Here is a 22123-nt window from a genome sequence, read left to right on the forward strand (position 1 = left end):
CTTTTTCCTTTAAGTTAGCCAATCACACAAGAATGTGAGCCTAAGGTCTGACCAATCAAGAGTGAAGGATAGATGACGTGTGTGAGACATAAAACCCCCGAGTGGATGGCCTGCTCAGTGTGCGTGCTGCCAGACCCTGTGCGTGTGCACCCTCCTGCAGAAGTAAAGGTATTTGCTTTGCTTTCTAGCTTCCTAGTATCCTGGGTTTTGGGCTTGCCTTATTTCTAACATGTTGTTCAGCCAAGAAATTCTATTTTCTTGTTTAACCAAATTTATTTACTTATGTGCTGTTTCTTACAGAAAAAAAATTTAAAGCTTTTTACCCAAGAGTTGATTATAATTAAGTAATGGGGAAATGAGAATGACAGAAGTGTAAAGGCAAATATATCAATCATAAGGGTCAATATAGTTGTAACTAGTCATTGAATATCTTTTCATCATTAGGTAAGTAGTCATTGGCCTGAGCATCTACCATAAACCAGGCATTGCTTAAGTGCTAAAATAAGTTTCTATCCCCAAGGAGAACTATATTCAAATAGACAAGAGAGTCAAAAATAGAATAAAATAGCACAATTTCAGAGAGCAACAGGTGGTATGAAGACCCCTGAAGGGATTCAGAACATAACACCCCCATATATGCTGCTTTGACATATTGACTATTTTGGGCAGAAGACTACTGAGAAACAGCAGATTCAGGAAGAACTCTCTGCCCTCCCTCTTTCTACCTAAAAACAAGGTAAACATTTTTTCTGAGAAAGATGTCATCTGGATATGAGGAAGAAGAGAACATTCTTATCACTGGCAATGGGGAGTTAACATCAAGATGCGTTTATACAAGTAAACCTCACTAAGGCAGCCCTTATCTTCCATGAGTTTCCCACATATTTCCTATTCACCCTCCCACAATTTAACATCCCTAGGCTAGATCTTATCACATCTCCACAATTTATCACTCAGTCTGCCCTAAAATGGCATAAAGCCCCTGGGTCTAATTGTTTCTTTAGGATTTTCACTTTTTTCCTATCAAGTTCTCTGTTGACCCCCAGAGCAAAGACAATGGACCAGGTACAGAAACTCACCAGGGCAGAAAGCTCTGCATGCCTAGCAAGGGGCAGAACTGGAAAACAAGAACCTCACTCCCTGCATATCCTTTCCTAGCATATCACTGGTCATGCAGCTTACACCCTCTGACCTTTCCCTCCCTAAAGATAACATCTAGGCCTCAGTTGTATTTCATCTCCAGGCCCAGAAAAGCAGCAAAACCAAACAAGGACACCATGCCTGCCTCAGGACCAGCTACAGTGATTAATGACCTCCTGCCCTGGCACTGACCAGTCTTTGGAGATCAGGACCCTGAAAGAGCACACCTGGAAAGCTGATGAATATCCTATTAAGACACTCCCCTGAGGCCTCCCTTAAGATTTCTAGAACAAAGGACCCAGTGCTTGCCCTCCCTCCAAGGAGCACACCTGTGCCATTCCCCCATGACACTTGCAACCAGGGGAGCAATGGGCAGTGGCAGCTCATCCCAGGATAACTCCCCGAACCTTTCTCTAAGGGCCCCTTTTCTCTGACTTCCCAGTGAGCCAAAGCAGCCCAGCCTAGGCTTTTCTGTTGCTTCTACTATGCCCTTCATTATTTCACTGTCCTAAGTATATTTTTGCTGCCATCATGGACCCGATACCCTTTGACTCAGTGCTGTGTAGCCCTTCCCTTTGTATATCCCCATCCCCCAACCCTTTTCCTTAAATAAATTAAATTCTTCTTTAATCACTGTCTGAGGTGGCTACTTAGCCTGCCCGCTCACCATGTACCATTTACTTTAACCTTTCATCCTCCATGCCATGTAGAAATAGTAACCTAATAAAATGCATATGCTTTTTTCCTTTTTAATCTTTCTTCTGTCAGTTCAACTCACAGGTCCGAGCCATAGAACCTTAGAGGATAAAGGGGAAATTTTTTTGTCCCCTATACAACAGTAGGTAGGCTAGTCAGTGGAAGACACGCCAATAAGATGAGTGAGCTGGAATCTCAAAGATGAAAATCCATATTTGCTGAGATTTGGGGGAAGAAACTTTAAGGCTATGATAAAGGCCAGGCATTAGGTACAAATTTGACTCTAAGCAACAAGCAGCTAAATAGGTAAATTGCTTGTTTTTATCTGGAAGGGGGACATGTTCTAATTCTTAAGGGAAACCAAAGTCTTTCCTTGAATAAAACTGAATAGATCTGAGAGAGGTAAGCAATGTCTTCAACTATTTCCCAACACAGACAGAAGCAGAAATCTGTGGCAGCTTTCAGTAGTGGCACTGGAGACCTAGCATTCTGTGAGGGCTGCTCTGACTCAGTGTACTTAGAGCAATAGCTGGATGACATGACCTTTAAGTTTTCTTCTTTAAGTAAGCACTGGATATCAGACAGTCAAGATTACCTTCTCCATCAAGGGCTGCGGTGCAGGCATCTTAGTGAATTCATTTTATTCCGCCATTCATTAATCAAGAAAGAAATTGTTCAAAACAACCTGGGACAAAGGCTTTTAATCATAATACTCTATTTTCCTGCTTCATGTGTGAGACTCACAATTTAGGCTGACTTCATTGAATTCTATTGAAACATTCCTTACCCAGATAAAGAGCTGCTTGTTTCCAGCATATAATTACGTTCTTTTCACTTGCAAATGCATACACTACCACCACCACCAGCACTAGCACCATCTCTCCCCTCCACTCTCCCACCCCACTGCTATAGAATGGGGCTTTCAGGTTTTTGGGTGTATATTAAGTTTTGTAGAGATGCAAATAAACATATGACAACAGGCATAAAATTAAAGACATAGTATTAAGATATTCAAACAAAGTGGGAATTGGAAATCATGAAACCATCGCTATAGGAGCAGATTTGCTTAACCTAACTTTGTAATTTTGTTTTCTGACAATTAAACATAAAACAAAACATCCTATCTAATAAAGAAGGAGTATGCGAATTGATTCTCACACTGTCGCAAAGATGGCAGCGCCCACAGCCAATAAGGAAGGACTACGCTAATTGGCTGCCTAGCCCTCAAAGATGGCGGCACCCACAGCCAATAAGGAGGGAATATGCTAATTGACTGCCATGCCTTCAAAGATGGTGGCGCCCACAGCCACAAGATGGCTGGCAGGGGAGGGCAGTTGGGGGAGACCGGGATGGCAGGGGAGGGCAATTGGGGGCAACCAGGACACCAGGGGAGCAGATAAGCATCGATCAGGCTGACAGGGGAGTGGTTAGGGCAGTGGTTCTCAACCTGTGGGTCGCGACCTCTTTGGCGGTCAAATGACCCTTTCACAGGGGTTACCTAAGACCATCCTGCATATCAGATATTTACATTACAATTCATAATGGTAGCAACATTACAGTTATGAAGTAGCAATGAAAATAATTTTATGGTTGGGTCACAACATGAGGAACTGTATTTAAAGGGCCAGAAGGTTGAGAACCACTGGGTTAGGGGGTGATCAAGCTGGCAGGAAGAAGTGGTTAGGGGCAATCAGGCAGGCAGGCAAGCGAGCAGCTGGGAGCCAGAATTCCTGGATTGTGAGAGGGATGTCCGACTGCCGGTTTAGGCCCGATCCCTATGGCTCGGGCCTAAACCGGCAGTCGGACATCCCCCGAGAGGTCCCAGATTGGAGAGGGTGCAGGCTGGGCTGAGGGACACCAGCCCCCCAGTGCACGAATTTTGTGCACCGGGCCTCTAGTCTGTTAAATAACAACACTGTGTCAGGGGAATGTCACAATAATTTGTTTTAAATGTGTAGTCCAAAGTGAAAAATTAGGCAAGTCAAGCTTTATCATAATAGTAGAGGAATGTCATCTACACTAATAAAAGAGAAACATGTAAATTGTGTCACTCCACTACACCCACCAGCCAATCAGAGAGACTACGCAAATTAACTTAACAAAGATGGCAGCTAATTTGCATACACAGGTGCAGAGCAAAGACTGAAGATGACTGAAGATGGCGGTGGCCACGGAGATGGAGCGAGCAGGAGGCTTCGGTTGCTCCCAGCAACAGAGGAAGCCAATCTTCCCAACTGCCCCGGACTCCACTCAAGGAGGGGCTGGGGGAAAAAAAGAGGGGCTGGGAGTAGCTGGAGTGGAGAAGCCAAGCCTCGCTGCTGAGGCCAGACCAAAGGCCTGGGTCCTGGATGCTGGAGGAAAACCGGTGCCGGCAGCCAGGGGAAGGAAGGCCTATTGCGCGAATCTTCCTGCAACAGGCCACTAGTCATATTATATAACACTTGCTTTAACCATGACATTGCTTTGACTTCTCACTACTTATAAACCATGCAGATAAAACAAACACCTACTACAGTGATGGCGAACCTTTTGATCTCGGCGTGCCAGCATTTTGAAAAACCCTAGCTTAACTCTGGTGCCATGTCACATATAGAAATTTTTTTATATTTGCAACCATAGTAAAACAAAGACTTATATTTTTGATATTTATTTTATATATTTAAATGCCATTTAACAAAGAAAAATCAACCAAAAAAATGAGTTCACATGTCACCTCTGACACGTGTGTCATAGGTTTGCCATCACTGACCTACTAGGTCAATGAATTATATACATTCTATTTTGCAAATGTTTAAAGCACCTGAGTTCAAATCCAAATTCTACCACCTGAGGCATCAGAATATGCCATGCCAAAATATACCATGGTCCCAGATACCCTGAACCTAGTCTAGAAATGATGGTAGGGATCCCAGGTTATTGGTAACCTTGGCCCCAAGGACTCCCCACCTACTTGGTGGAGAGGGGACTACAGAGCGATGCTCTAAAGTATAACCTGAAGCCAAATTTTGCCTGGTTCTAATGGTGATATTGCTAACAAGTTTAGCAATTCTTGCAATAATTCCACCTTCACCAGGAAATCAATACCCACAAAAATATTGAAGTAAATATGATTATGGCAGCAAGAAAAAATAATTCTGTAAAAAGGGGTGTTTTTTTCCTTTCCTGTCTCAACAGAAACAAAGATGAATGTCCCCTGAGTGTTTTTCTCTCACCAAACTTTCCCCAACTATGTCACTATTTAAAGGTGCATTTCATATATTTATGAGGAAGGGAGAGGGAAAGAGAAAGAAACATCTAATCTAATAAAAGAGACACATGCAAATTGACCATACCTCTGCTACACCCACAAGCCACGCCCACCAGCCACACCCACCAGCCAATCAGGAGCAAATATGCAAATTAACCCAACGAAGATGGCAGCGGCCACAGAGCTGGAGCAAGCAGGAGGCTTGGTTGCCCTGGCAATGGGGGAAGCCAAGTTTCCTGCCTGCCCTGCCAGCCCTGAGCTCCGCTCAAGGCTACAAAGTTTCAATTATAGAAGATAAATAAATCCCAGATACCTGCTTCCAGCCTAAAAACAGCCCTCAGTCTCTCACCCAGGCTGGCCAGGCACTCTGGCAGGACCCCCACCCTGATACGGGACACCCTTCAGGGCAAACCAGCTGGCCCCCACCCATGCACCAGGCCTCTATCCTATATAATAAAAGGGTAATATGCAAATTGACCCTAACAGCAGAACGACTGGGAATGACTGGTCACTATGACACACACTGACCACCAGGGGGCAGATGCTCAATGCAGGAGCTTCCCCCTGGTGGTCAGTGCACTCCCATAGCGGGAGATCTGCTCAGCCACAAGCCATGCTGATGGCTGCCAGCACAGCGGTGGTGGCGGGAGCCTCTCCTGCCTCCTCAGCAGCGCTAAGGATGTCCAACTGCAGCTTAGGACTGCTCCCTGCTGGCAGGTGGACATCCCCCGAGGGCTCCCTGGTTGCCAGAGGAATGTCTGACTGTCAGCTTAGGCCCAATCCCCTGGGGAGTGGGCCTAAGCCAGCAGGTGGACATCCCCTGAGGGGTCCCAGACTGTGAGAGGGCACAGGCCGGGCTGAGGGACCCCCCCAAGTGCACAGATTTTTGTGCACTGGGCCTCTAGTCAATGATAAGAGAGAATCATTGATCTGCTTCCTCCTGCACGCCCCACACTAGGGATCAAGCCACAACTCCGGCATGTGCCCTGACCCAGAAATGAACTGTGACCTCCTGCGTTCATAGGTTGACACTCAACCACTGAGCCATGCTGACCAGGCAGGTACATTTCTCATTATGCTTATAGAAGGGAAAAATTTCCTGTCACAATGTGATCTAGTGAAATAGCTCCAATTTAATTTCTCAGGAGTCACACTTTATTTGATTCATGTGGCTCTTTTAAAAACTTCAAAAACAATTTTACAGAAAAAAAAGGAAAGTAAAATATCATGCTTCTTGTTGGTTTCTATGCATGTGACAAGACAGAAATAATTAGTTTTAAAATTGTCTTGCTGTTTATAAATACAATTGCCCTTCAAACCATGAAGCACATCTTGTTTGTATTGGTGTCACATTACTGACCCAAGTCCTTTCCATTTCACTAAAGGGAGCGTGGAGGCACAGAAAGGGGAAGGAGTGCCTTAATTCTGAAAGAGCAGACAGGAACAAAGAGGGCTTGGAGCACTGGGACAGAAACATGCACAGACAGCCGGACAATTCATTTTATTCCACTCTTCACTGGCCTTGAACAAATTCACCAAATCATCCAGTGTTAACAACTCCTCCTGCTCATGTACTGATTGGTATGTTTTCTTAAAAGTCATTACAAGTTAAGTGGCCCCATAATCTTACAAGTCTAACTTTTTATTAGAGCCATTTAATCTCATACTGAAAAATATGTTATTCTGTATAAAGTTCATGTGGTCAAGTGGTTCCTTATGATCATCATAGTGAGTAAACTTCAGGTTTTCATAAAACAACCAAGCAATCATTTCTTATTGAGAATGACAGGATAGCCTTTGAAAAAATAAATAATAATAATACACAAAGCACCATCGACCTCACACTAGGTGATTTTTGATTGTCTTACCAGCAGCAGTAATGACATTTTACTATTCACTCTTACTCTTTCACCTGATACTTCATAAGCAAAAATATGCATTGGCCAAAAAATTAACCAGAAGCTTAGTGTGACCACTGTTTCAGTTTGGGTTGCTATAATAAATACTAGAGGCCCGGTGCACAAAGATTTGTGCACTCGGGGGGGAGAGGGGGTCCCTCAGCCAGGCTTGTGCCCTCTCACAGTCTGGGACCCCTCGGGAGATAACAACCTGCTGGCTTAGGCCTGCTCCTGGGGGGCAGAAGGCAGGCCCAATCCCTAGGTGCAGCCCCTGGTCGGGCTCAGAGCAGGGCTGATTGGGGAGTTGGGGCGCCGCCCCGTCATGCACAGAGCAGGGCGGATGGGGAGTTGCAATGCCACCCTCAGTCACGCTCAGGGTAGGGCTGATTGGGAGATTGGGGCACCACCCCCTGTCACACTCAAGGCAGGGTCGATGGGGAGGTTGCGGCGCCACGCCCTGTCACGCACAGAGCAGGGCCCATCAGGGGGTTGGGGAACTGCCCCCTGTCATGCACAGAGCAGAGCGGATCCGGGGGTTGGGGCGCCGCCACTGTCACACTCAGGGCAGGGCCAATGGGGAGGTTATGGCTCTACCCCGTCACCCAAGAGCAGGGCCCATGGGGGGCGGGGGGGTTGGGGTGCCACACCCTGTCACACACAGAGCAGGGCCGATCAGGGTGTTGGGGCGCCTTCCCCTGTCATGAACAGAGCAGGGCGGATAGGGAGGTTGTGGCCCCGCCCCCTGTCACACACAGAGCCGCAGGGCGATCAGGGGGTTTGGACTCTGCCCCCTGTTACGCTAATCCCGGTGCCGGGAGGCCTCTCAGCTCCGCTGATCCCGGTGCTGGGAGGCATATTACTCTTTTACTATATAGGATAGAGGCCTGGTGCAAGGGTGGGGGCTGGCTGGTTTGCCTTGAAGGGTGTCCTGGATCAGGGTGGGGTCCCTACTGGGGTGCCTGGCCAGCCAGGGTGAGGGGATGATGGCTGTTTGCAGCTGGTCACACACCCTTCAGGGTGGGGGTCCCCACTGGGGTGCCTGGCCAGTCTGGGTGAGGGGCTGAGGGCTGTTTTCAGGCTGGGACTGAAGCTCCCAACTGCTCCTTTTTTTCTTTTCTTTTTTATTCTGAGCCAGCTTTAGCTCTGGCTCCAGCTCTGAGGCCTCTGCTGCTGAAAGCAGGTATCTGGTTTGTTTGGTTCTATAATTGAAACACTGTATCAACTCCAGCTCTGAGATCTCAGCGGGCTGAAAGCAGGTTTCTGGGGTTTTGTTTAGCTTCTATATTTTTAACAATGTTTCAAACGGCAAGCTCAGAGGCCGGCAAGGCAGGTGGGGAACGTTGGATTCCTCCGTCACTGAAGCAAGCAAGCCCCATGTTCACTTCAAGCTGCCTGGCTGCTGGCCGCCATCTTGGCTGGCAGTTAATTTGCATATCTCACTGATTAGCCAATGGGAAGGGTAGCAGTCTCATATGCTAATTACCATGTTTCTCTTTTATTAGATAGGATACCATAGATTGGGTAGCTTGAATAACAAACATTTATTTCTCAAAATTCTGGAGGTTGAGAAGTCCAAGATCAAGGTGCCAGCAGATCTGGTGGCTGGTAAGGGCAGAGGGAGAGGAAGCAAGCTCTTTCAGGTCTCTTCCTATAAGGGCACTAGTGCCATTCATGAGGGCTCTACCCTAATGATGTAATTATTTCCCAAAGGCCCCACCTCCTAATACCATTTCACTCAGGATTAGGCATCAGTATATAATTTCGGGGGTGGGGGGTATAAACATTCATCCCATAGCATTTATAATGTCACTAATATCAATTATATAGGGTTCTGAGAAAAGGCTTCTGAATGTTAATTAATACACTTTTTTAGCAAGTTTTAATTATTACAGAAATACATCTAAAGTACACACACAACTATATATCTACGTATAATAGGTTAGATTAGATAATTTGTATACACACACACTTGTGTGTAACTATTTAAATCAAGCAAATGTCAAATGTAGAACTCACACATATAATCATATACAAATCATCCCCCCACAAAAAAAGTAGTTCATCAACTCAGTCATTAAATTTCCCCTGCTTGGACCACTTTATCTGACTCCAATTCAAATACAGCTGAGCTAGCTAGGCAGCTGAGATGATGCCCTCACATTCTGTATGGAAGAAGAAGAATGAACTGAGGTGTGGTCGGGTGTGCTCTAAAAGGTAGAGTCGGGAAAGACATACTTGGGAGGAGAACCAAGATGGTGGCATAGGTTAACGCCGGAGTTTGCTGCCTTGAACAACTACTTCAAAAGTGAAACTAAAAAACGGAACGGACATCACCCAGAACCACAGGAACGCTGGCTGAGTGGAAGTCCTACAACTAGGAGGAAAGAGAAACGCATACAGACACTCAGAGGAGGCGCAGTGCTGAAGTCAAATTCTGAGGTGCGGAGTGCGTGCAGCGGGCTGGAGGCGGAGGGCGTGGTTGGCGTTTTCAATCGGGAGGGAGTCGCAGACTCTGAGCTCCAGATACAGGCAAGTCTTTAGGGACCCAGACTCAAATGGGAGAAGCGGGACTGTCTGGCTTCGGTCAGAGAGAGTGCAGCTTTCTCTCCGAGGTTTGCAGCGGGTGCTGGGACTCAGAGAGGCAGAGCCCCTGGGGACAGGACTGCTCTCTCCGGCCCACCCTGTTGATCCTGTGCGACCCGCCCCGCCCAAGCCCTGCACAGAGGCATTTGCCGGATAGCCTCAGGCAAAGGCTAGATTAGCACCTCCCTAGAGGACAGAAGTTCTCTCACTGCAGACACAGCTGATTCTCATAGCCACTTGGCCTGGAGGTCAAACCCTCCCTGGTATTAGCTACAACAATCAAGGTTTAACTATAAGACTGCACACAAAGACCACTAGGGGGTGCACCAAGGAAGCATAACAAAATGCGGAGACAAAGAAACAGGACAAAATTGTCAATGGAAGATATAGAGTTCAGAACCACACTTTTAAGGTCTCTCAAGAACTGTTTAGAAGCCGCCGATAAACTTAGTGAGATCTACAAGAAAACTAATGAGACCCTCGATGTTATATTGGGGAACCAACTAGAAAATAAGCATGCACGGACTGAAATAAAGAATATTATACAGACTCCCGGCAGCAGACCAGAGGAGCGCAAGAATCAAGTCAATGATTTGAAATGCGAGGAAGCAAAAAACACCCAACCGGAAAAGCAAAATGAAAAAAGCATCCAAAAATGCGAGGATAGTGTAAGGAGCCTCTGGGACAGCTTCAAGCGTACCAACATCAGAATTATAGGGGTGCCAGAAGATGAGAGAGAGCAAGATATTGAAAACCTATTTGAAGAAATAATGACAGAAAACCTCCCCCACCTGGTGAAAGAAATGGACTTACAGGTCCAAGAAGCGCGGAGAACCCCAAACAAAAGGAATCCAAAGAGGACCACACCAAGACACATCATAATTAAAATGCCAACAGCAAAAGACAAAGAGAGAATCTTAAAAGCAGCAAGAGAAAGAAACTCAGTTACCTACAAGGGAATACCCATACGACTGTCAGCTGATTTCTCAACAGAAACTTTGCAGGCCAGAAGGGAGTGGCAAGAAATATTCAAAGTGATGAATACCAAGAACCTACAACCAAGATTACTTTATCTGGCAAAGCTATCATTCAGAATTGAAGGTCAGATAAAGAGCTTCACAGATAAGCAAAAGCTAAAGGAGTTCATCACCACCAAACCAGGATTATATGAAATGCTGAAAGGTATCCTTTAAGAAGAGGAAGAGGAAGAAAAAGGTAAAGATACAAATTATGAACAACAAATATGCATCTATCAACAAGTGAATCTAAGAATCAAGTGAATAAATAATCTGATGAACAGAATGAACTGGTGATTATAATAGAATCAGGGACATAGAAAGGGAATGGACTGACTATTCTTGGGGGGGAAAGGGGTGTGGGAGATGCGGGAAGAGACTGGACAAAAATCGTGCACCTATGGATGAGGACAGTGGGTGGGGAGTGAGGGCGGAGGGTGGGGCGGGAACTGGGAGGAGGGGAGTTATGGGGGGGGGGGAAAGAGGAACAAATGTAATAATCTGAACAGTAAAGATTAAAAAAATAAATAAATAAATAAAAGGTAGAGTCGGGAATGAGATAGGTTCCCACTAAGAATTATTTGTTATAGAGTCAATTCTGTACATTGTAAGCTCTGCTATGTTTATTTCTTTTTACTGAAGAATCATCTTTATTAATGGAGACCTCTATCCTCACATATGAAGACACAAGTGTTCATAATTCAGGGCTTGATGCCTTCCTATAAGGGCACTAGTGCCATTCATGAGAATGACATGACAGCCTGTCATTCTCATTAATTCACACTCATTTCCATCCTGAACCAGATCATTCCAGTCATTCATTCTACTTGAAAGTTACTGAATGCTCACATGTGCCGGGAGTGATTCTAAGTTCAAAGATGGAACAGTTATGTAGAGTGTTTGGGGGGTGAGAGATGGGAGAAGAAATGAAAGTCAGTAATAGGCAATAAACAAGTGAAAGGAATTTTAGAGACAGGACAGGGAGTCTTAGGAAATAAGGGGTTTTCATGGGAGAGGAATGCATAAGTGGGGGCTTGGAGACACCAAAATGCTTACCTTACTTTTACAGAGGATAGAGAAATGTTACAGGAGGCAGGCATATTTTCACAGAGGATAAAGAAAAGTCATAAGATACCAGGAAGAGGGGAACATATTTTCATAAAGGATAGAAGAATGTTGCAAGATAAGGGGGAGGTAAGGAGGGGCACCACATGGGCTTTGACCTTTGAAGCTGATACTATGTAGCAGTGACCAATGAGGAAAGCATGGCATGAGGGTCCTAAATTAAGGAAGGGTCCAATTAGAAAAGGTCTTGTTCAGACAAAGAGCTACAGCCTTTACAAAGAGACTCAGCAGATTTTTAGATTTTTTTATTTTTCCCATTAGAGAGAGAGAGCGAGCAGGTTTTTTCTATTTAGGGACCCCTCCCCAGGGAGAGTTGTATACACTTACAATAAACTTCCACATTTTTATTAAAGAAATCTTTTAGTCCATGAATTTATTCTTCAACTTCGTAGGACAAAGACTCACAGAAGAAGAATCTGCACCCCGAACTCCACATTTCACAAAGAAACAAGCAACATATTTTTAATTTCAGACAAAGGTAAGTACAATGAAGAGGTTAAAACACGCTTCTCCCCCCATTCTGCCCCTTCTTCCTCGTCCCCACCTTATCATCTGTTAATGTTTTCTAACAACTTCTTCCACTCAATCCTGAATAAATCATTTCCTCCTTTTGTGGACCCACTGATCTCACCCCCACTTCTATCCTGTCACTTTACCGTATTTGTTTACCTGTCTTATCTTTCCCAAAGAGACTGTTAAGCTCCTGTAGAGTAAAGGTCAGATTTTTTTTTCATAATGATTTTTCAGTTGGAATTCCTGGCATATGTATTGGTTTTGCTTTACTATATAACATTTTCAATAAATTAACTGAAATTTAAAAAGCCACTAACGGTAGGCTCACATTGTACAACTTGAGGCTTAGTAGGAGTGACTATGCTGATGTGATCACAATATCATAAAGATTTTATGATATTCTCATCAAAACCATGATCTATTGTTTAATCTAGTAGCTTTTACACAGTGTACATTTTTTTAAAGTTACAGTTTAGAATTCACACTACTAAAGTGATGTCTGTCAGAAATTGAACTGAACAAGTATATAGTAAGAGTTAAGAGGCCAGGGGCACCAGAGAAAAGATATTATATTTCCCAGAACACACAGAACTCCCTTCTAGAGAGAGAGTTAGAGCAGCTAATTGTAATACTCAGATAGCAACATAGCACTGGCAAGTGACTAAACAATTTGAGGCAGCCTTCCAGTATATGAAAGTACACTGTGACCCCACATGGCTGCAGGCCATCTCTCTGAGGGCTCTAACCAGCTCAGTTTTTCATTCAGTGCCTCCTAGAGAACTACCTGCCCTAAGGTAGGCAGAGGGAAAACTCTCCATTGCAGTAATGAAGAGCTTCTAGGTGGTTAGGACTCATCTTCATGATAATAGATATAGTAGGACCAGAGCGCAAACCCACAGAAATGATTGCTTTGAACATTAATGAGAAATGCCTTATATCGTTGCCAAACTAGTTAGAGAAGAATCATGCCAAAAGCTGTATTACCCATTGGATATCACACTTGGGTTTTATTAAGAGTTACAGTCAAACCTCGATTCTCAAATGTCTCCCATCTCAAGCAATCTGACAACCCTTTCAGGCTGATACCTGTATGATCAGTCATGTGCTCTCAGGCAACAAAGGAGAGAATGTGTGTATATGAGTCAGTTTAGCACTGTTAAAGTCTCAGAATACTGTGATGTGAATATTTTTCTGTGTTTTTTGTTGTTGTTGCTGCTTTAATTATTATTAAATTTTCATTTTTTACTGTACATTTCCTTTCCTTTCTGTTAAATTTTCATTTACATTTTATATACTTTTTATGTGTTTATTTATAGATTAAACAGTGCATTAGGCACATACTATGTATAAGAAAGTTTAAAATGGAATTATTTGGAAGTCTGGAATGGACTAATTCAATTTACATTATTTCTAATGGGGAAAAAATTATGGTTTCTTGAACAGCCTTCCAGAATGAATTAAGTTTGAGAAACGAGGTTCTACTGTACTTCTAAAAAAAAATTACTCATTAGGAGGCCAGTCTATCCCTACAGGTCTGATGTGCTCCGGCAAACTCCCTGATGATTTTCCTCCAGCACAGGCAGTTCTAGGAACACAGCTTCACTCCTGAGTCTTTTTTTTCACCTTCAAAGAAAGGATCCAACAAAGCACAAGACAGTAACAAATCCAGTGGAGTGTACAAGAAGCATGAAGTCTCTGCTTGCAGAGTAACTAACAAACATCTGCTGTATTTTGTGGTCATAGACTTATTTTTTCAGTTAAGTTTAGGAAGTGAATAGTGAAAAGTATTTTCCATTTTTATTTTGCTAATGGAAAATCTGAACCAAAAAAGATGCTGAATCAGTGAATCTCAGAAGAAGAAACATGTTATTAGGGATACAGCAGTGGGCTTTGTCAAAATCGCTCTATGTGATTTCTTCATCAAGGATAGAAAATAGTTGACATAGATTAGTTGAAGAGGAAATTTGCATGAATAGAAGGTAAGTCCTGTCCTATCACTATGGTACCCATTGCTCCTAAAATTAGAAATAACTAGTGCTTATTGAGCACATACCATGTGTCAGCCAATATACTAGGTGTTTCATGTAATTATCTAATTTCATTTTCCTAATAATAGTACATAGTATCAATATCCCATTTTCACAGGGAAACTGAAGCTCAGAAATCTTGAATAATTAGTTCAAAGTCTTACAGATGGTAAATTAAAGAGACAGGATTAGAAACCAATGTGTCTGGCTTTTTACATTTGCATTCTTCCCAATGTATCAATTGCCTCGAGGATAATTAATTTCAAAGATCAAATGTCATCCCTCCACCATTTAAAAAATATTTAAATTATTGTTTAAGAATAAGACTTGACTCTACATTTTACTTCTGAGCTTTCAGGTTTTTTAAAACCCAAGTGTGATATCTAATGGGTAATACAGCTTTTAGTATGACTCTTCTCTAACTAGTTTGGCAATAATATAAGGCATTTTCTCATTAATGTTCAAAGCAATCATTTCTGGGGGTTTGCGCTCTGGTCCTTATATAGCCATTATCATGAAGATGAGTCCTAACCACCTAAGAATTCTTTTCAGTCAGAATTTCAAAGATTTAATTCTTTTAACTTAATCCGAACAACTAAATGCAAGCATATTTTTGATGAAAGAGACCAGATAAGTACAAGCTTATCCCATTGGTCGTTCAGGCCCCATTACAGTGTTTCAATCCAGAACGACGCTTCTGGTGGGATTATGAGAGCTCACACACAATGTGGTCAAAGAGGAAGAGACGGTTCTGAGGATCACATAACAGGTATGGCAGTGGATACTTAAAACATTGCACAATACAAACATTCAAATTAAGTTTCCTGGAATAAGTAACCTTCAAGAGAAAAGGGGGGGTGGAGAGAGGGTAGATGGGAAGGGACAGAGAAATTCAAGGCCTGAAACAGGGGGCATGTTATAATAACTGTGTCAAATTATCTCACGACCATCACAAACTAAACTGAAGTTATTTCCTCAAAAGTCATTCAACCCAAGCATGCTAAACATCTCTTACCATACTTGGATATTGTTTGATTCACTCTAAAGGAATGAACACTTAAGTGATTTTCAACAAATCCTGTTACACCATCCTGCTGACAAGTCTTTATTTTTCACAGACGTGATTGTAGTTTCATGCCCCTATTTAATCACAGTTTAGTGCAATTACCTAGACAGGTCTCATGGTGTGACACCTCACACCTATCTATTGAGATAAACTCTCCTTTATAGCTTTCTAAATTATTTCCTTTCTAGTGTTTTCCACTCCTTGAGTCAGATGGACAAGGGAGAAGGAAGGAGAGCAGGAAGCAGAAAAAATATTACTTTTATCATGAGGAAAAAAAATAGGAAGAATAATTCAGAATTGGCTTTTGAACTATTGAAGCACATAATCACACGTTCCAATAATTTATGAATTACATCTACTTTCATTTTATTTTTTCTTATTTTCCTCTTAGAGAGGAGGTAATATTCGATTTCCTCCTCTGCCTTAAGTGTTTTCTTTGCAAATGGAAGAGTAGGAGAAAAAAAGCTGGGAGGGCAGTAACCTGGGACAATTGATTGCTCTTGGTTACCTTGTAGTTTCTGGTTGTATTCGGTCCTGTCAGACTGGCTCCTCCTCAGGGTACCAGCGTGGTCCCCAGAAACACTGCTCTCAACCACAGTGTCAGTCTTCCTTCTCTCCAGCATGTAGAGCCGGGACCTTAAGAAGTTCAGGTTCTTTTTCTTGGTGCCCATGTTTCCTTTCCCAGTGGCTTCTTCCAGCTCCATCTGAGGCAAAGACATGCTTCAGAGGCTTGCAGGCAAAGGCTGGTTGCTAAAGTGCCTCAGGGCGAGGGTTAAAGCCACCAGAGTGACAAGTTTAGCTGCCTCCTTCTAACTAACCGGCTTCCCTCCAGGGCTACCTGGTTGTAACTGCCACCTGTGCAGGAGTCCCAGAGCCCCTCCCCTATGAGGTCATTCTTCTTTATACCTAGAATCCAACAGGGGAAGTTGCCACCTGTTACCTGAGAGACCTGCAGCACAAAGCTAGGCAAAGCAGGGACTACTCTGTCACATGCTCCTGGGGCAAACAAAAATCCCATTGTGTGGGGCTAGGGCTGGGGTGGGGGGAAGGAGAGTTGGGGGAAGGAACGAGAACAAGGTGAGGCAGGGAGCAAGGGAAGTATAGAGTGTAACCTGTAGCTGATGCGTTTCCTGTGTACCGATGGGTGTGTACAGGTGTCCTCAGGGCACTGTGGTGCTCTGCTGCCTGGAGGCAGACATGGGCTTATACATGACCTTTAGCGAGAGTGACCACAGAGTTAGTGAGAGTTTGCATTTTCATCACAACAGTATCACTTTTCAGGATCACTGTGCGCAGTCAGTCATGAACATCCATCCGGAGATTATGTACTAAAATATATACTTGCCAAACCCCCTGATCCGCATTCCTAAGGAAACAAGGATTTGAACTTGAGAGAGGTCTGTCGCAGGCACAGGAAGAAAAGAGAATGTTCAAAGAGGCTGCCAGAGCCTTTGGGATTTCTCATCTCCCCGTGCTGCCCCTGCCTGAAATTGGTCGATTCCTGGTCCCAGCCCTGTCCCTCTGGAGCCTGGTCCTTAGGAACACAAGCACTGCGTCAGGGTGTGACTTCTGTATAATCTTCTCCCCGTCCCTTTTGCAGGTGGAGTGACAAAAAAAGCAGCTCACCTTGGGAAAAGAAGAGGAAAAATGTTTGAAACTGAGAAGAGACATGTAGAAAGTAGAAAGTGTGGAGGGCAAAGACTGGGAGAGAGAAAGGCAAATAGTGATGGGCCTTTCATTAATTTTTTAGAGTTGTTTTTCCTTGTACTCACTGAGATTTCTCAAGGGAAAGGTTCTAAGAAGCTCTGGGGATGTGCTGAGTGGCTTGTATGCCCTCATTAAAGAAAAGAAAGACCCTAAGGAAGAAAGCAGGTTCGTTTTTTGTGGCAAGGGATGGCCAAAATTCAGCTTTGTGCTGCCCATTCTGAATCATGGTTAACTCTTGTTAGATGAGGTTTATAAATGAGGAAAAAGAGATAAAAACCACTTGCCAACTCTGGGCTGAATACAATTCACATAATTTCCTTTAAAGATAAATGAGAAATCTTCACCTAATTTAGAAACACCTAGATATAGCCTGGCATATTGAATGGCTTTTATTTAATACTAGAGGCCCGGTGCACAAAAATTTGTGCACTCGGGGGGGAGGAGGGTCCCTCAGCCCAGCCTGTGCCCTCTCACAGTCTGGGACCCCTTGGGAGATAACGACCTGCTGGCTTAGGCCTGCTCCTGGGTGGCAGAGCGCAGGCCCAATCCCTAGGTGCAGCCCCTGGTCAGGCTCAGAGCAGGGCCAATGGGGGAGTTGGGGCGCCACCTCCTGTCATGCACAGAGCAGGGAGATCTGGCGGTTGTGATGCCACCCTCAGTCACGCTCAGGGTAGGGCCGATTGGGGGGTTGGGGCACCGTCCCCTGTCACACTCAAGGCAGGGTCGATGGGGAGGTTGCGGTGCCACCCCCTGTCACACACAGAGCAGGGCCAATCAGGGGGTTGGGGCACTGCCCCCTGTCACTCACAGAGCAGGGCCAATCAGGGGTTGGGGCACTGCCCCCTGTCACGCACAGAGCAGGGCTGATCAGGGGGTTGGGGTGTCGCCACACTCAGGGCAGGGCCGATGGGGAGGTTATGGCTCTACCCCGTCACACACAGAGCAGGGCCCGTGGGGGGTGGGGGGGTGTTGGGGCGCCTCCCCCTGTCACACACAGAGCTGAAGGGCGATCAGGGGGTTTGGGCGCTGTCCCCTGTCACGCTGATCCCAGTGCCGGGAGGCCTCGCGGCTCTGCTAATCCCGATGCTGGGAGGCATATTACCCTTTTACTATATAGGGTAGAGGCCTGGTGCACGGGTAGGTGCCGGCTGGTTTGCCCTGAAGGGTGTCCTGGATCAGGGTGGGGGTCCCCACTGGGGTGCCTGGCCAGCCTGGGTGAGGGGATGATGGCTGTTTGCAGCTGGTCACACACCCTTCAGGGTGGGGGTCCCCACTGGGGTGCCTGGCTAGTCTGGGTGAGGGGCTGAGGGCTGTTTTTGGGCTGGGGGTGACTGAAGCTCCCAACTGCTCCTTTTTTTCTTTTTTTTTCTTTTTTTATTCTGGGCCAGCTTTAGCTTTGAGGCTTGGCTCCAGCTCTTAGGCCTCCGCTGCTGAAAGTAGGTTTCTGGCCTTTGCTTACAATGTTGCGATCCTGCTGGCTGAAGCCTGGCCGGCAGGTTTCTGGGGTTTTGTTTAGCTTCTATATTTGTTTTAGAGTTGCAGCTCAGAGGCCTGCAGTGGCAGGCGGGGAACGTTGGAGTCCTCTGTCACTGAAGCAAGCAAGCCTCATGTTAGTTTCAAGCTGCCTGGCTGCCGGCCGCCATCTTGGCTGGCAGTTAATTTGCAAATTGCCCCGATTAGCCAATGGGATGGGTAGCGGTCGTACGCTAATTACCATGTTTCTCTTTTATTAGATAGGACAATTGATCATCTTTTTAAAGCAAGCCCTTCCAAGTACATTTTTTTTAAATATATATTTTTTTTATTGATTTCAGAGAGGAAGTGAGAGGGAGAGAGCGAGAGAGAAACATCAATGATGAGAGAGAATCATTGATCAGCTGCCTCCTGGATGCCCCCTACTGGGGATCAATCCTACAACCCCCGCATGTCCCCTTGACTGGAATCGAACGTGGGACCTTTCAGTCCGCAGGTCGACGCTCTATCCACTGAGCCAAACCAGTTATGGCCCAAGTACATTTAATAAATACTTATAATGATGCACTAATACAGTGGGGCCTTGACTTACTAGTTTAATTCATTCTGTGACGGAGCTTGTAACTCAAATTATTTGTATGTCAGATCAAAAAGTGAACGAGTGAGACACGTGATGCTGGGCTGATGTTGTGGCGTTCACTGTGACGTTTGCTGCGCCAACTAGCAGTGGGGTATCTAAAACTGACTCATAACCCGAATTTTAGCTTGCAACTCAAAGCAAAAAATTGGCCGAGAGACGGCTCATATCTCGAAAAACTCGTTAGTCGGGACATTCGTAAGTCAAGGCTCCACTGTATATAAAACAAGCTTTCTAGATTCATATTTAAAATGTATAAATTGTGTTCTAATATTGTATCTACATATTTGTATACTAGAGGCCCAATGCACAAAATCCATGCAAAAGTAGGCCTTCCTTTCCTCAGTTGCCGGCACCGGCTTCCCTCTGGCACCCAGGACCTGGGCTTCCCTTGCAGCCCCAGCTTCCTCCAGAAGGTCGTCCAGAAGGACGTCTGGTCTAATTAGCATATTACACTTTTATTATCTCTATATATAAAACCCTAATATGCAAGTAGACCGAACAGCAGAACAACTGAACAACCAGTCACTGTGACATGTGCTGACCACCAGGGGGTGCCCGTGGAATATGGCAGGCGTTGGCAGCAGTCAGCAGAGCGTGGAACATAGTGGGCGTTGGCCATGGTGAGATGGTGAAGCAGGTGAGTGGGGGCACCAGATCAAGGTGGGGTGCTGGTCACTGTCATCCGGGTGAGCCTCTGGTGGTTACTGAAAATTCTTTGCTCCCACGTGCCACAATCCCGCCTGGTGCTCGCACCTGCTACTGGGACTGGCCCCCCTTGCACCCGCTGCCAGGCCTAGTGCTGGCCCCAATTGCTTGGCACCGTTAGCAAGTGTGAGCGGTGGCTGCTGGCCCTGATCACCCCTGAGGGCTTCTCCACCTCCCCCTGCTCCTGAGGGGCGATTGAGGCAGCAGCCACCACTTGCCGTCAGCACGGGTGCAAGTGAGGCCAGTGCTGTCAGTGCATGGGAGTGGTGACAGCGGGAGTGGGGCTGCCGGCAGACAGGGGACCAGGGGCTGCTGTGGGAGGGGCCAGGCAGGGGCATGGAGGATGGGCCAAGACCCGCCCCTGTGCCCACTGCAGCCTCACGGCCCACAGTTACTTTCAAGGTGCACAAATTCATGCACTGGGCTCCTAGTTATAGATAATATGCTTGTGTGCATTCTCCTGGTTTTAACAGACATACTATTAGACATAGCACTACTACAAATTGTACAATTAAAACTACAGGACTGTCCTGTCCCAGTGGCTCAGTTGGTTGGAGTATCATTTGGTACATCAAAATGTTGCAGCTTTGATTCCCAGTCAGGGCACATACCTGAGTCGCAGGATAAATCCCTGGTCGGGGCACATACAGGAGGCAACTGATAGATGTTTCTGTCTCAAATCAATGTTTCTCTCTCTCTCTCTCTTTCCCTTCCTTTCACTTTCTAAAATTAATAAACATTTCCTAAGGTGAGCATACAAAAAAAACAACAAAAACTACAGGATTTATAGGAAATATGCAGTTAGACACACACAGCACTCAAAAACTTTGTCAGTGATTCATAAGAAGCAGATAGAAAATGTACAAAAACATTATAGCATAGCTTTACATGTGGTAGATGGTTAAGAAATACATAAATATTATAATAAATGTAAAAGTTTAACTTGAAAAAGAACTGAAGGTTCAAAAAATAAAATTAAAACGTTAAAATTTAAAAAAAGAAGTCATAGGATCATAGCCTATGAGTGAAGTGATAGCAGAAGAGAGATTTAAAATCAGATGGAAAGGTACACTGCCAGCAGTGAGCAGGTGTGGCTGGGGCCACAAGCATTAAACTGAAGTCACTGATCACTTTAAGGGACATACATGTGTGAGTTTTGTGTACTTCTTTGTGGCTCAGGGCATCTGGGTAGTTTTCTGCATTCACCTAGTGTTTCAAGTACATGAAATCACACATAAGCAAATATAAAACTGTATTATGCTTAAACAGTTCCTCTTTATTGGTACAACTTTGTGTTTTCAAAATAAGCATTATAGAAGACCTAACTGTAGTAGCTTTATTATGTTTTTAAATTTCATTATTTAAGAAGATGCATAGAATAGCTATTATGAATTCAGTAGTAAATTTATATTATATTTATTTACAATAATTTCTATATCAACTTTAAAAATATAGACAAATTCTTTTCAAGATATCTTGAATCAATCAGTAAATGGTCATTGTTAGTTGCTTCCTCAATATTCATTCCTACCATCTCCTACCCTCATGCCATTCCTTGCCAACAGAACCTTTATTTTGTCCAAGGCAGCATTAAGCTTGGACAATCATAGTGATAACTTTGTTCTTAATTTTTTTAGTCTCTCTTGCCACTCACCCGTAATCCCAGTCCTGGCAAATAGGACCCTATGGTAGTCTGTTATAATGGGGAATGTGGTACTGATTCTGGGAAAGCTTTTGCTTCTTCAATAAAAGCTGTAGTAACCTTCCCCTTTTTTCTATACTTGATCACAAGTATAATGCACAGAGCAGTTACAGCCACTGTGGGCCCATAAGAAAAGACAAAGAGAAGCACGGGCTCTGATACAATTGAGCCACTGAACCAATACCAGCAGCACCCATCTTTAGACTTCTTGATATTAGGTTAAAATAAACTTCTCTTCCAAAAGCCATTTTAGGCAGAGTTCTTGCTGTCAATTCACTTCTAAAAGATTCAATAAAGAGTGCCATATATCTATATATATATAAAAAGCCAGTGACTGGAATGCCAGAATGATCAGAACGACTGGAACTACCTGTCACTATGATGCCTACTGCGGCCGACCAACCGACTCAATGGGGGGTGGGGCCAGCTGACCAACTGCCTGTGGCCTCTCCCGCTGGCTGGCCCTGCCCCTGATTGGCCTCCATTGTGCACCGGGCCTCTAGTATATATGTATATGTATATGTATATGTATATGTATATGTATATGTATATGTATATGTATATGTATATATATGTGAATTCATA

The 22123-nt window shown here is 44.5% G+C and overlaps 1 protein-coding gene across 1 annotated transcript in view; it reads right to left on the reverse strand.

Moving 5' to 3' along the window:
• Window positions 1–16082, reverse strand: part of ARHGEF38 (Rho guanine nucleotide exchange factor 38) — a 148792-nt gene extending 132710 nt beyond the window's left edge. Inside the window, exon 1 of the mRNA XM_036311425.1 lies at window positions 15820–16082. Coding sequence (XP_036167318.1) covers window positions 15820–16030 — 211 coding nt within the window. The 5' untranslated portion in view covers window positions 16031–16082. The remainder of the gene's footprint in view (window positions 1–15819) is intronic.
• Between the last annotated feature and the right edge of the window lie 6041 nt (window positions 16083–22123).

This window comes from Myotis myotis, unplaced genomic scaffold (assembly GCF_014108235.1).
Source record: "Myotis myotis isolate mMyoMyo1 unplaced genomic scaffold, mMyoMyo1.p scaffold_m19_p_1, whole genome shotgun sequence".
Lineage (NCBI taxonomy): Eukaryota > Metazoa > Chordata > Mammalia > Chiroptera > Vespertilionidae > Myotis > Myotis myotis.